General features: G+C 42.1%; 1 protein-coding gene across 1 annotated transcript; it reads right to left on the reverse strand.

The window, feature by feature from the left end:
* Window positions 1–5,907: 5,907 nt before the first annotated feature.
* Window positions 5,908–10,275, reverse strand: LOC136479296 (wall-associated receptor kinase 3-like). The gene is made up of 5 exons (XM_066477211.1): window positions 10,113–10,275; window positions 9,852–9,941; window positions 9,206–9,337; window positions 8,503–9,139; window positions 5,908–6,208 (listed from the first exon to the last, which is right to left on the reverse strand). The coding sequence occupies exons 1-5, from the start codon at window positions 10,273–10,275 to the stop codon at window positions 5,908–5,910; spliced, it is 1,323 nt and encodes a 440-aa protein (XP_066333308.1).
* Window positions 10,276–11,135: the final 860 nt, after the last annotated feature.

An 11,135-nucleotide genomic window follows, 5' to 3' on the forward strand; every position in this document is an offset into this window, starting at 1 on the left:
GGGTATATATAGTTGCTAGAGAGACCAAATTACCCTTGGATAATATCTATCATGTCTTGGTACTCTGTTTGCTCTTTTCTTAACAAGTCTAAGATGCTCAACCGACTATTGGCCATATCGATGACCATCAATATCTATATATATATGGGCGATAGCTTAGCTAGTAAAAAAATAATTGAACAAATATTCATATGGTCGACATTAATTATTTAACACTCGCTTGAAGTTGTAGGGGAAGAGTATGTCATTGTTTTGTTGGTTCACTAAGAACCTCATGAGATTTTTCTCGAGTTCAGCTTTCCATTCAGGCGGGGGATTAGGGTGTTTGAATACGACATTTGGATCAACGAAACCAACATCATTATCCTTTCTCTTTCTGAGTTCTGTCATCTCATATCTGCATATATAAAAATATAGTGTGAGGATATATAATTTATATATATATATATATACATGTAGCTTTATATATATACACTTTAATAGTAGAAAATAATCACACTTACAGACAATAGCAGCTAATGAGACTTTTGTCGAGAGAGTCCAGGTGGCATAGTTGGTGTAATTCTAAAAACTCGACATATATAACGTCATCGCTACGGAAGTAATGTTGGTTTCTAACTCTGACAGAAATAAAGGTCATCCCTCCCCATTCACACGCCGCTATGTACCACTTGTTTAGCAGGTACACTTGCATACCCAGTTCACCTAAGGCCTCAGGGTTGTATAGACTCTTTCCATGTTCAAATTTCTTCAAAGGATCACTTTCGGAGCAGATGGTCCTTCAGCGAGCACTTGGGCAAGATCCAAACCAGTATCCTCGTAAAACCGAACCAGGTCCTCAAAATCAACGTCCAGTAAGTCTAAGTTTGAACCATATTCATTACGAATGACAAGAGGTGGGATTTGATTGTTGCAATTGTTGTTCGAGTTGTGCAACACTTTTCCCTGCTCTAGTCTTTTCTGCGCTGCCTCAAATGACTTGGTGAGAGAGCGGTCGTAGTCCGATTTTGGCAGGGTTTTTTGAGATTCCCGTTTTTTCTGGTCCACCTTTCTTAGAAGACCTGGAGGTAGGTAGAAGTATGGTTTCTTCAGGTTCTCCCTCGCTTCTCGTTGCTCCATGGATTCTTGGTGTCTTGGTAGGATCTGGAGGAGAAAAAACACCAAGAGCCACCATGATTGTGGCATTCCCTTTTGGAATATGTAGCTCACATGGTGTAAATGGTGCAGTGATGTCATCCACGGGGAAATATAGCATTGTGTCATCTTGATTTGGCAACTCTATGGAAGCGTAGCTGCTTTTCAACTGATCAAGGGGGCTAATATTAATGTTGATTCCTGGATCTGATGCCTGTCTTTGGGCACTCATTATTATTTGCACTTGCTTTATGATTTCCTCCTGCATTCTAGCTTGCATGTCTTTTTCGCGCTCATGTGCTTGAAGCAACGCCTCCCATGACTCACGAACATATTCCTCCAACCCGTTGATCCGCGCTGCTTCCTCATCCTTCCTTCTCTGCCGGCTTCTGTAGGTATCTCTGTCGTTAGGGAAACCATGCTCCCAAGAAATGTTCCGTCCTAAACCTCTTGTCCGGCCACTATGTTCAGCAGTCCCGATGACATACGTCAGTTCATCCTTCTCTCTATTGGGCCTGAACGCACCAATAGCTTTAGCTTGTAGAGCATAAGAAAATCTTTGTATTGCTCTTTCGAGTTTTGGGCCATGAACTAGCTTCCCGGTCTCTAGGTCCAGTCTTCCCCCATGAGCGAAAAACCAATTCTTTGTGCGTTTGGGCCAATTGAGTGATTCTGGTGTGATACCCTTGGCAAGAATGTCCGCTTCCATTTTTTCCCACTTGAGAATGGTAGTCACGTAGCCACCTGATCCCATGCTATGGTGGTATACCTTATGTTGAGCATTCTCTTGGTTCCTTCTCACCCATTCCTCACCCTCTTCCGATGTCTTGTACTGTATAAAATCATTCCAGTAGGGCCTCAACTTCACAAGCGGGCCCCTAGTATTGAAATTGGGCGTTAGATTCTTCTTGACGTATTTCGTGTATAGGGATTTCTTTCAAGTCTGAAATTGTGTGGCCATCTTCTTCATAGCCCACTTTTGAACTAGCTCCTTCAATTCATCATCGTTGATATCATCATAATCATTCGCTTGCAACGTAAAATATTGAAGGATATCATCCCAAATTAAATTCTTATCAAGATCAGAGATAAAACTAACATGAGGCTCGTTGATCTTTTGCTTCCATTCATGGGCACTAATCGGAAGTCTGTCCCTTACAAGGTACCCATATTGTTGCATGAATTTCCTTGCATGTGGACCAAGTGGTCGTCAATCCAGAGGGCTACGTATAAAAAAGAATAAATAAATACCATGTGTACACATAATAGATGATAGATATTCAAATATATATATAATATTCAAATATATATATATATATATATAAATATATATACCTCGCCAGTATTTTCTTGCAAAATATTTTCTTGCTCATTTTCAAGAGCCACGTATTGACTCCCGTCATCTACATCCTGCTAGTCACCATCGGCAAATTGAGTGCCGGTGTTGATAATATCCATTATTTCTTCATCCATATTGTCTCTCGGGGCAGCCATCTAGCTTTTACACCACTAGATATATCTATAAAAAATAAAAACCATATATCTATAAAATGGATCGAGTCATGTGCTTAAAATTAATTAAATAACTACACTCGAAATTCAAGTCTGCAAAGCATAACTTTGATTTCTTATTTTCTAGAAATATTTATTGGCAAGTGATATATATAACAATTTTATATATATAACAATAAATTTGCAGAAAACCCCCTGCCTTACTTTTATCTTCTCGTCGGCTGTTGAGTCATCCGACAGCGATGAACTGTTGGTCGTTCAGGACGATGGTCGGACAGCGACGATCCGGGGCCTCGAGATCCTGCCGGCGCAGGTGGAGCTCCGTGTCGAGGAGCTGCCGTGGCTCCATGTCGACATTTTTTCAAGAATATACCTTTAATGTTATCGAAACAGTGCGTGTATGCATTATATTCCTTGTTTGATTGTCCTGAAGGATTACTTAGAGCAGGCCAATCATTGATTGTTATGAACAACAATGCTCGTAGGTCAAAGTGCTCCTGTTTGTGCTTATCCCACACACATACACCTGGTCTATTCAACAAGAGTAGAAGTTCTTCAACTAGTGGCCTCAGGTACACATCGATGTCGTTGCCAGGTTACCTTGTGCCTTGGATGAGCACTAGCATCATAATAAACTTACGCTTCATGCATAACCAGGGAGGAAGGTTGTAGATACATAGAGTAATAGGCCAAGTGCTATGACTACTGTTCTGCTCCCCGAAAGGATTCATACCATCCGTACTTAAAGCAAACCTTAAGTTTCTTGCATCATTTGCAAACTCTAGAAATTCTCTATCGATTGCTCTCCACTGGGACCCATCAGCCGGGTGTCTCAACATATTGTCTACCTTACGGTCTTCTTTGTGCCATCGCAATAACTTTGTATGGTCTTTGTTTCTGAACAGATGTTTCAAGCATGGTATTATAGGAGCATACCACATAATATTGGCAGGGATTTTCTTCGTAGGATGTTCGCCCTCAACATCACTAGGGTCATCTCGCCTGATCTTTTACCGCGATGCATGACATACCGGGCATGCATCTAACTTCTCATACTCCTCGCCATGGTAGAGGATGCAGTGATTAGGACATGCATGTATCTTTTGGATTTCTAATCCCAAAGGGCAGACTACCTGTTTTGCTTCATACGTAGTGGCGGGCAATTCGTTATCCTTCGGAAGCATCTTCTTTTGGATTTTCAGTAACTCCCCAAATCCCTTGTCCGATACACCATTCTTTGCCTTCCATTGCAGCAATTCCAGTGTGGTACCTAACTTTTTCTGCCCCATATCACAAGTTGGGTATAGCAATTTCTTATGATCCTCTAGCATGCGCTCGAACTTGATCTTCTCCTTTTCACTTTCGCATTCTCTTTGTGCGTCACGAATGGCCTGACCAAGATCATCAGCGGGGCTCATCTTCTGCCCCTACCTCTTCTTCAGCTTCCCCCATTGCAGTATCATTGAAGGCACAATATTCAACAATTATGTCATCATCGTCCCATTGTTCTTCTTCACCTTCTTCCATTACAACCCCGGTTTCTCCGTGCTTCGTCCAACAAATATAGTTTGGCATGAAATGCGACTTCAACAAGTGTGAATGAAGACTCCTTGAGCTAGCATATTCCTTCAAATTCTTACATATGGCACATGGGCAGCACATGAAACCATCGCATTTGTTTGCCTCGGCCACACGTAAGAAAGAATGCACGCCCTCAATGAACTCTTAGGAGCGGCGATCAGTATTGTACATCCAATGCCGGCTCATCTGCATTACATGACATACATAGCATATTAAAACCTAGAACATAATTAGTTAATTATACGACATGCATGCCACCACACAAGGTATTAATTTATGAAAGTCTCCCTACAATGTAGACAATCCCAACTACCACTAAAAAAACTAAAGCTAAAATGCACTTCAACAGCATAAGGATTTCGTGACCAATCCCAACTAAAACAGACAGATCATGCGTTTGTTCAACATCTGTGGGCTTCTTCCGCGGGATCACTGCCTCATCAGCCACCGTAGCTGCCTATGCAAGAGAGTTTTGCACGTGTTCAACATACTCTTCCTCCCAGTACCAGCCTGAACATCCAGTGCCATCCCACTGAAATTAAAACAAAAAATTAGAACTTTAATCACAATCATCATGAAAATAAGTATAAATTAACCATAATCATCAAATACGACAAAATAACTCACATTGTGATCCGAACACTTATAGAAGATACGGCCCTTGTTGGGACACTCCTTCCTCACCCGGTACTCCATTACAATCTTCTCCTCACACTTGCCGCATGCAATGAGAGGGAGGTCCGGCCTCAGTCGCTTTGGAACCCGATGAGAGGCCGAGGACCCAGAAGCAGTTGTCATCTACTCTCTATACTCATTTTTAATATAATATAAATTTCTCATTTTATAAACAAATAAAATTAAAAAAACTCTAAAATTCTCTATATCTCTAAACCATGAAGTGTGCTATGCACGCTAGAAATGAAAGCTGAATACTAGTTTTGAATAACTACTTTAACCTTCCTTCATCCAAATATGCAAACTTTAAAGTGATTTTGAGCTTAAATGGCTTACAAATAAAAAAATCCACCATAAAAAACCACATATATCTAGTCCACAAAATGAGATATGCTACTGATGAAACATGAGAGTATAAAGTTGGTAACCTTTAGAACCGAAGAATCGATGGAGGAATCGAAGAAATCTTGTGATTACCGGCGATGAGGAAGAAGAGAGGTCAGCGATGAAGCAAGAACACTGAGCTCGAAGTTGCTCGGGCTCGGGGAGGAAGAAGGGGTATATAGGAGGGCATCTTTAGTCCCGGTTGGAGACAGCAACCGGGACTAAAGATCCATTTCTAGTCCCGAACGGAACCTTCAGCCGGGAGTAGACTTTTACTCCCGGTTGGAGGGACCAACCGGGAGTAAAAGTTAACCTTTAGTCCCGGTTGGTAGCTCCCACCAGGACTAAAGGTCCCCTGCAGCAAAAGTTTGCCGCAGTAGCCGTTGGGCAGGGACCTTTAGTTCCGGTTGGAGCTACCAACTGGGACTAAAGGTTTCTCTAGTCCCGGGCGCGAAAAATACCGGGACTAAAGCCAAATTTCGAAGTGGATCAAAAGTTGTTTCTCTACTAGTGGCAACTTAACTAGATGGAGATGCCTCAAGGGAGCACACTGTCAAGAGCATCCACAATTCTGAGATATATTGGCTACCTAAGTGGTGCCATCAATACTCTCATCAATTATTATTTCTCCAAGCTCTCGTAACCCATATTGTTCACTTGATTGTAATTCTCCTCAGATTCATCTGTCATGTCACTCAAATCATACTCTTTTACTGCATGGATGCTTTCAAGAGTCATTTCTACTTGTCTCATGGTTGGCCGGTCCTTGCTTACAAACTTTACAAACATCGTTGCTAACAAAGAGAAATCGATAACTTCCTTCGCTCCCTCTCGTACAACTTGTGGATCCAATATGTCAACCAAGTCATGTTCTGGTAGCAAAGTGAAAAAATGTCTCACAAGACCATAGCCCTCGGAGGACCTATAAGAGAGAGGCTTTTATCTGTGTACCCTTAAAAAAGATGTCACACTCCTGCGTACCCCTCAAAAGTTGGTCGTCACCTACATGCCCTCGCTCGAACTTTTCTTTTCCCTCACGCCATTCCGTCGGCATTTGCTCCTAACGGTGGGTAACGGCTCTGGAGAATGACTCAATTGCCCTTGTGCTTGTATGGGCGTCTGAACTTTTTCGTTTCCCCTGTGCCATTGCCAGGCCAATTGGGACCTCCGACAAAGCATCCGAAGGACCAGTTGCCGCTGTACACTGGCTGGCAGGTGGGCCTGGACTTCCAGTGGATCACGTATTCGGTTGGGATTATTTCTGGTCATACACTGGTTTGCTACAGTATGAAAATGTCATCTTTTTGCTACAGTATGAAAATGTCATACACCGGGCCAGTGGATCACGTATTCCAGTATGATTATACCCTGGCTGACGTCTGCGGTTGGGATTATTTCTTGTCATCTTTTTGCATTTGCATTAGCATAACTACAGCAACCTCAAATCAAAATGAAACTCGATCGACGATGTACGCACGCCTTCACATCCCACTCGAGTGCCATTTTTCTAGAGATTAATTATTTTTCTAGATATATGTACGGCATGGAGTACATACGTACTAATAATGTAGATTATACGGCTGAGAGTAATATTCTTACTACTGGTTTTGGGTAATCATTTTCCAATAATCTTGAGGAGTCAGAACATTGACCAAAATTATAGAGATGAATTATAAAGATTGATAATATCAAATAAGTATACTTAGTTGGTATCATACATATAATTATTTCATCGTATAATTTTGGTCAAATTTGAGATTATTTGACTCTCGAAGGTTATCGGAACGACGTATAGTTTGAGACAGAGGAAGTATGTATCCTGTTGAGTTGTCTGTCTCCATCAGCGATGCAAAGACCATACTCGATCCGGACAGTTGTCTATATATATATATATATATATATATATATATATATATATATATATATATATATATATATATATATATATATATATATATATATATATATATATATATAAAAGGTCGATGGTGGTAGCATGTGCGTGGCAAGCTGCTACTGACTATTTCGATCGTGGGAGCACTTTTTGCTGGTTTTTGGCCGCACAAACAATAATAATCCACCGTACGTCTATATATATAAGGTCGATGGTGGTAGCATGCGTGGCAAGCTGCTACTGACTATTTCGATCGTGGGAGCACTTTTTGCTGGTTTTTGGCCGCACAAACAATAATAATCCACCGTACGTCTGGGTCTGGCTATCCGATCCCGGCCGGATAGAGCGACAGATCTTGCTTGCGCGCTGTGTCTATAGATCAGATCAGGTATAATCTTGTATGCGTCCGTATCTGTCCGTGTCTGTAGATCGCTGGCTGGGTGTGAGAGAAAAATACTGTTTTGACTGGAAATTTAAGATAGTTTATGATGAAGCGAACAGGCTGTACGTCACTAGGACGACCAAGGGCGCGTTTAGTTGGCCGGAATTTGGACGTGCAAAGTTTGCATAGTGCCAGATTCCCTACTGTAGCATTTCGTTTTTATTTGATAATAATTATCCAACCGCTGACTAATTAGGCTCAAAATGTTCGTCTCGCAAAGTACAATCAAACTGTACAATTAGTTTTTAATTTTGTCTACTTTTAGTATTCCATGTACCACAAGTTTGATGTGACAGGAAATCTTCTTTTTGCGTAATGTCAAAGTTGAGAACTAAACAAGGGCCAAGCGAACAGGAGGTCACTGGACGACGCGGTTGCCATCGATTGACCATGACAGCGACCATACAAAAAGCGCAGCATCCAGCCAGTGGCATCAGGTAGGAGGAGTACGTGTATGACGGTGTTGTTCAGAAACACAAGGTAGCAGGCTCTTTAGATCTAGCAGTACACACCGTACCTGCAACTGCAATAGTATTGTACTAGTAGTTCCCAGAACAGAAACCGGTGGCAGCATAGCTGCATGCATGCGCCATGCGCCATGCGCCTGCAGTCCGGGCCTAGAGGACAGAGTGACAAGGCGACCATAGTGGGACATGCGATCTGACAGTCCTTTGATGTCAGTGACCCAGAGAGCAAAGAGGGTATTTTTCTAGCCCGGTCCCACATGTCAGAGCCGCCAAACAGCCAAAACGTAACAGAATGCCGACGGAATGGCGTGAGGGAAAAGAAAAGTTTGAGCGAGGGCATGTAGGTGACGACCAACTTTTGAGGGGTACGCAGGAGTGTGGCATCTTTTTTAAGGGTATACAGGTAACGGTACCTATAAGAGACCGGCTTCTTTCTGGTTAACAACTCAATAAGAATAACGCCAAAACTATAGACATCACTCCTCTCAGTAAGATGCCCTGTGCTACAGTACATAGGGTCTAAATACCCAAATGTTCCTTGCACAGTTGTATCCAACCTGGTTTGATCAATGGAAATGTACCTTGAAGCACCAAAATCTGACAATTTCACAGTCAAATTGTCATCGAGAAGTATATTAGGAGACTTGACATCCCAGTGGATTATTGGCATTGAAGTGAGCGAGTGAAGATACGCGAGAGCCCTAGCAATTTCGACCGCAATCCTCAGTCTATCTTTCCATGATAGTGATACTAAAGCTTTGACATGAAGATGATTGTAAAGGGTGCCATTAGAAATGAACTCATAAACAAGTAGAGGAACTTCTGTCTCAAGGCAACACCCGTGAAGCTTCACAATATTTCTATGGTTTATCTGAGAAAGGATAACAAGCTCATTTATGAATTCATCAATTTCTCTTTGTATCACAATCTTTGCTTTCTTATTTGCCACAACATGAAGTGTCGCTAAAATTCCCTTGTAAACTGTACCATGCCCTCCACCACCTAGCTCACGAGCTTTGTCAAAGTTGTTTCTGGCTTTCTCTAGTTCTTCTAAAGTAAGGATCATTCTCTCACTTATGTCTGCCCTTTGACATACTAATTGCTGTAGCAATTGACCACGATTTTGCTTGAAGAATCTTTGTCTCATTCTTTTCTTCCGTGTCATGATTCTATGGATCAGAAATGTGGTGCTTAGCACTAAAAAGAGAAGAATTGCACCACTTCCAACTTCTAGGCCAATGATTAATCCTAAGAGTTTTATACAAAATTCACAAGTTTAGATGCATAAATGAGGAATACATACAATCATGTGTTGTAGAATGTAGAGCTAAACATATTTCTTAGTACTAGCAAACTATTTTGTCTACCCTTGGAAGATTTATTAGAGGGCTTTTGTTTGTCTACCATTGGAGCCAAACAAACATAAGTAGTAATATAGATCTAGTAACATGACCAGAATGAACAGATAATTTCTTTTTTGTTCTCTTTGTATGCATGCAAACAGGTTACATCATGCATGGTGCTGGCTGTGGGTTTGCTGGTATTTATTAGGTCAGTTGGAGTTTCACGAGAGTTTCATGAACATTAAATAAGTTTCATGAGGGTTTTATGTGGCATAATATTAATGAATAGAGATACGTTTTATGAAATGAAATGAATTTCATGGAGATGAAACTTGTCTACACTATTTCCATCACATGGGAGTCTTGGAAACAGTGGCATTAAACTCTCCAGCTATTAAAGATCTTATTGGAACTGTTACCTGTTTTTGGATCTTGCGGTTTGACGCAGCCATTCCGGGTGTTTGGGTCGCCGATTGTTCCCTTGGGGCACTGACATAAATACTTGCTGCCTGGAAATTTTGTACAATTGCCAAAGCATTTTTCCGGGAAACTGCACCCATCGACATCTGGTGTAAAAATAATCAGGCAACAAGGCAGGCAGATCGAGTGTGTCATCATCACTAGTAGAGCATCATCGTACGGACATCTTTTGCAAATACTTGTTGACGACGTGAGTCTACCTTGGCATCCGTCACTGAGGTAAGCGTTGCCTTGATAGCCATCATCGCATCTGCACGTGTAGCCGGTGATGGTAGGGCCCGTGGCCGAGGAGGTGATGGCTTGGCAGGTGCTGTGACTCTGTGAGTGCTGTGGCACGCGGTGGTGCCCAGATCCTTGGGGCATGTCGCGTTCCCGGCGCGCGTTTCGTTCGGCTCTTGCAGCGCGCTGGACACCAGCATCCAGTGATACCGTGGCTCATCCTGATCCGCGGAGAAGCTGCTGCCCGGGGGCATGCTTATAAATGTTCATGCAGCTCGAGCACTACCGGACAGAACATCTTTGCTGAGGACATGATGATTTGCCGAGGAAAAATGCTCGAACACTCGACAAAGAGTCTTTGCCGAGGGCCTGACCCTCGGCAAAGAACAGCCCTCGGCAAAGACTCTTTGCCAAGTGCCAGACCCTCGGCACAGACAAGCACACGGCAACCATAATTATTTGCCGAGGGCTAAGCCCTCGGTAAAGGGCCGGCCCTCGGCAACACCGCCTGCCACGACGTCCATCCCCTGCCGTCAATCTTTGCCGATGGCATCACCGTTAGGCCCTCGGCAAAGACTTTTTAACCGTTTTTGAAAATTTTCTTTTAAAAAATTCTTTGTCGAGTGCCCCTAGACCAGCACTTGGCAAAGACAGTCTTTGCCGAGTGCCAAGCTGGCACTCGGCAAATTTTCAATTTTTTTTTTGTTTTTTTGACCCCAAATTTTTTGTTGGGCCCGTCTACATTGTTTACAACTTCATGTTCAAATTTGGTGCTTTTTCTAGTTTTTTTAATATTTGGTTGATTTAATTTGATTATGTTGAATTTTTATATATAATTCAAATTTGAACCACAAGTGCATGGAATATTGTAATCTAGTGCTTCGAAAAATGTTATTCATGGTATTTGGTGTATGTTGAGTCTCTATCCACGAACTCGCATCAAATTTCACGCATCTTCTTCACGTAACATGACGAGCCACTTGTCGAAAAGTGTTTTAAAATTA

Source organism: Miscanthus floridulus, chromosome 9 (genome assembly GCF_019320115.1).
Source record: "Miscanthus floridulus cultivar M001 chromosome 9, ASM1932011v1, whole genome shotgun sequence".
Taxonomy (NCBI): Eukaryota; Viridiplantae; Streptophyta; class Magnoliopsida; order Poales; family Poaceae; genus Miscanthus; species Miscanthus floridulus.

Excerpts from the sequence above, each read along its gene's own strand:
- LOC136479296 (XM_066477211.1), bottom strand. The coding sequence starts at position 10,275 with ATGCCCCAAGGATCTGGGCACCACCGCGTGCCACAGCACTCACAGAGT. Across the intron at positions 9,140-9,205 it reads ATTCTTCAAGCAAAATCGTG|AAGAACTAGAGAAAGCCAGA; the intron begins GTCAATTGCTAC and ends TCCTTACTTTAG. Across the intron at positions 6,209-8,502 it reads AAGAAGCCGGTCTCTTATAG|GTCCTCCGAGGGCTATGGTC; the intron begins GTACCGTTACCT and ends TCTCTCTTATAG.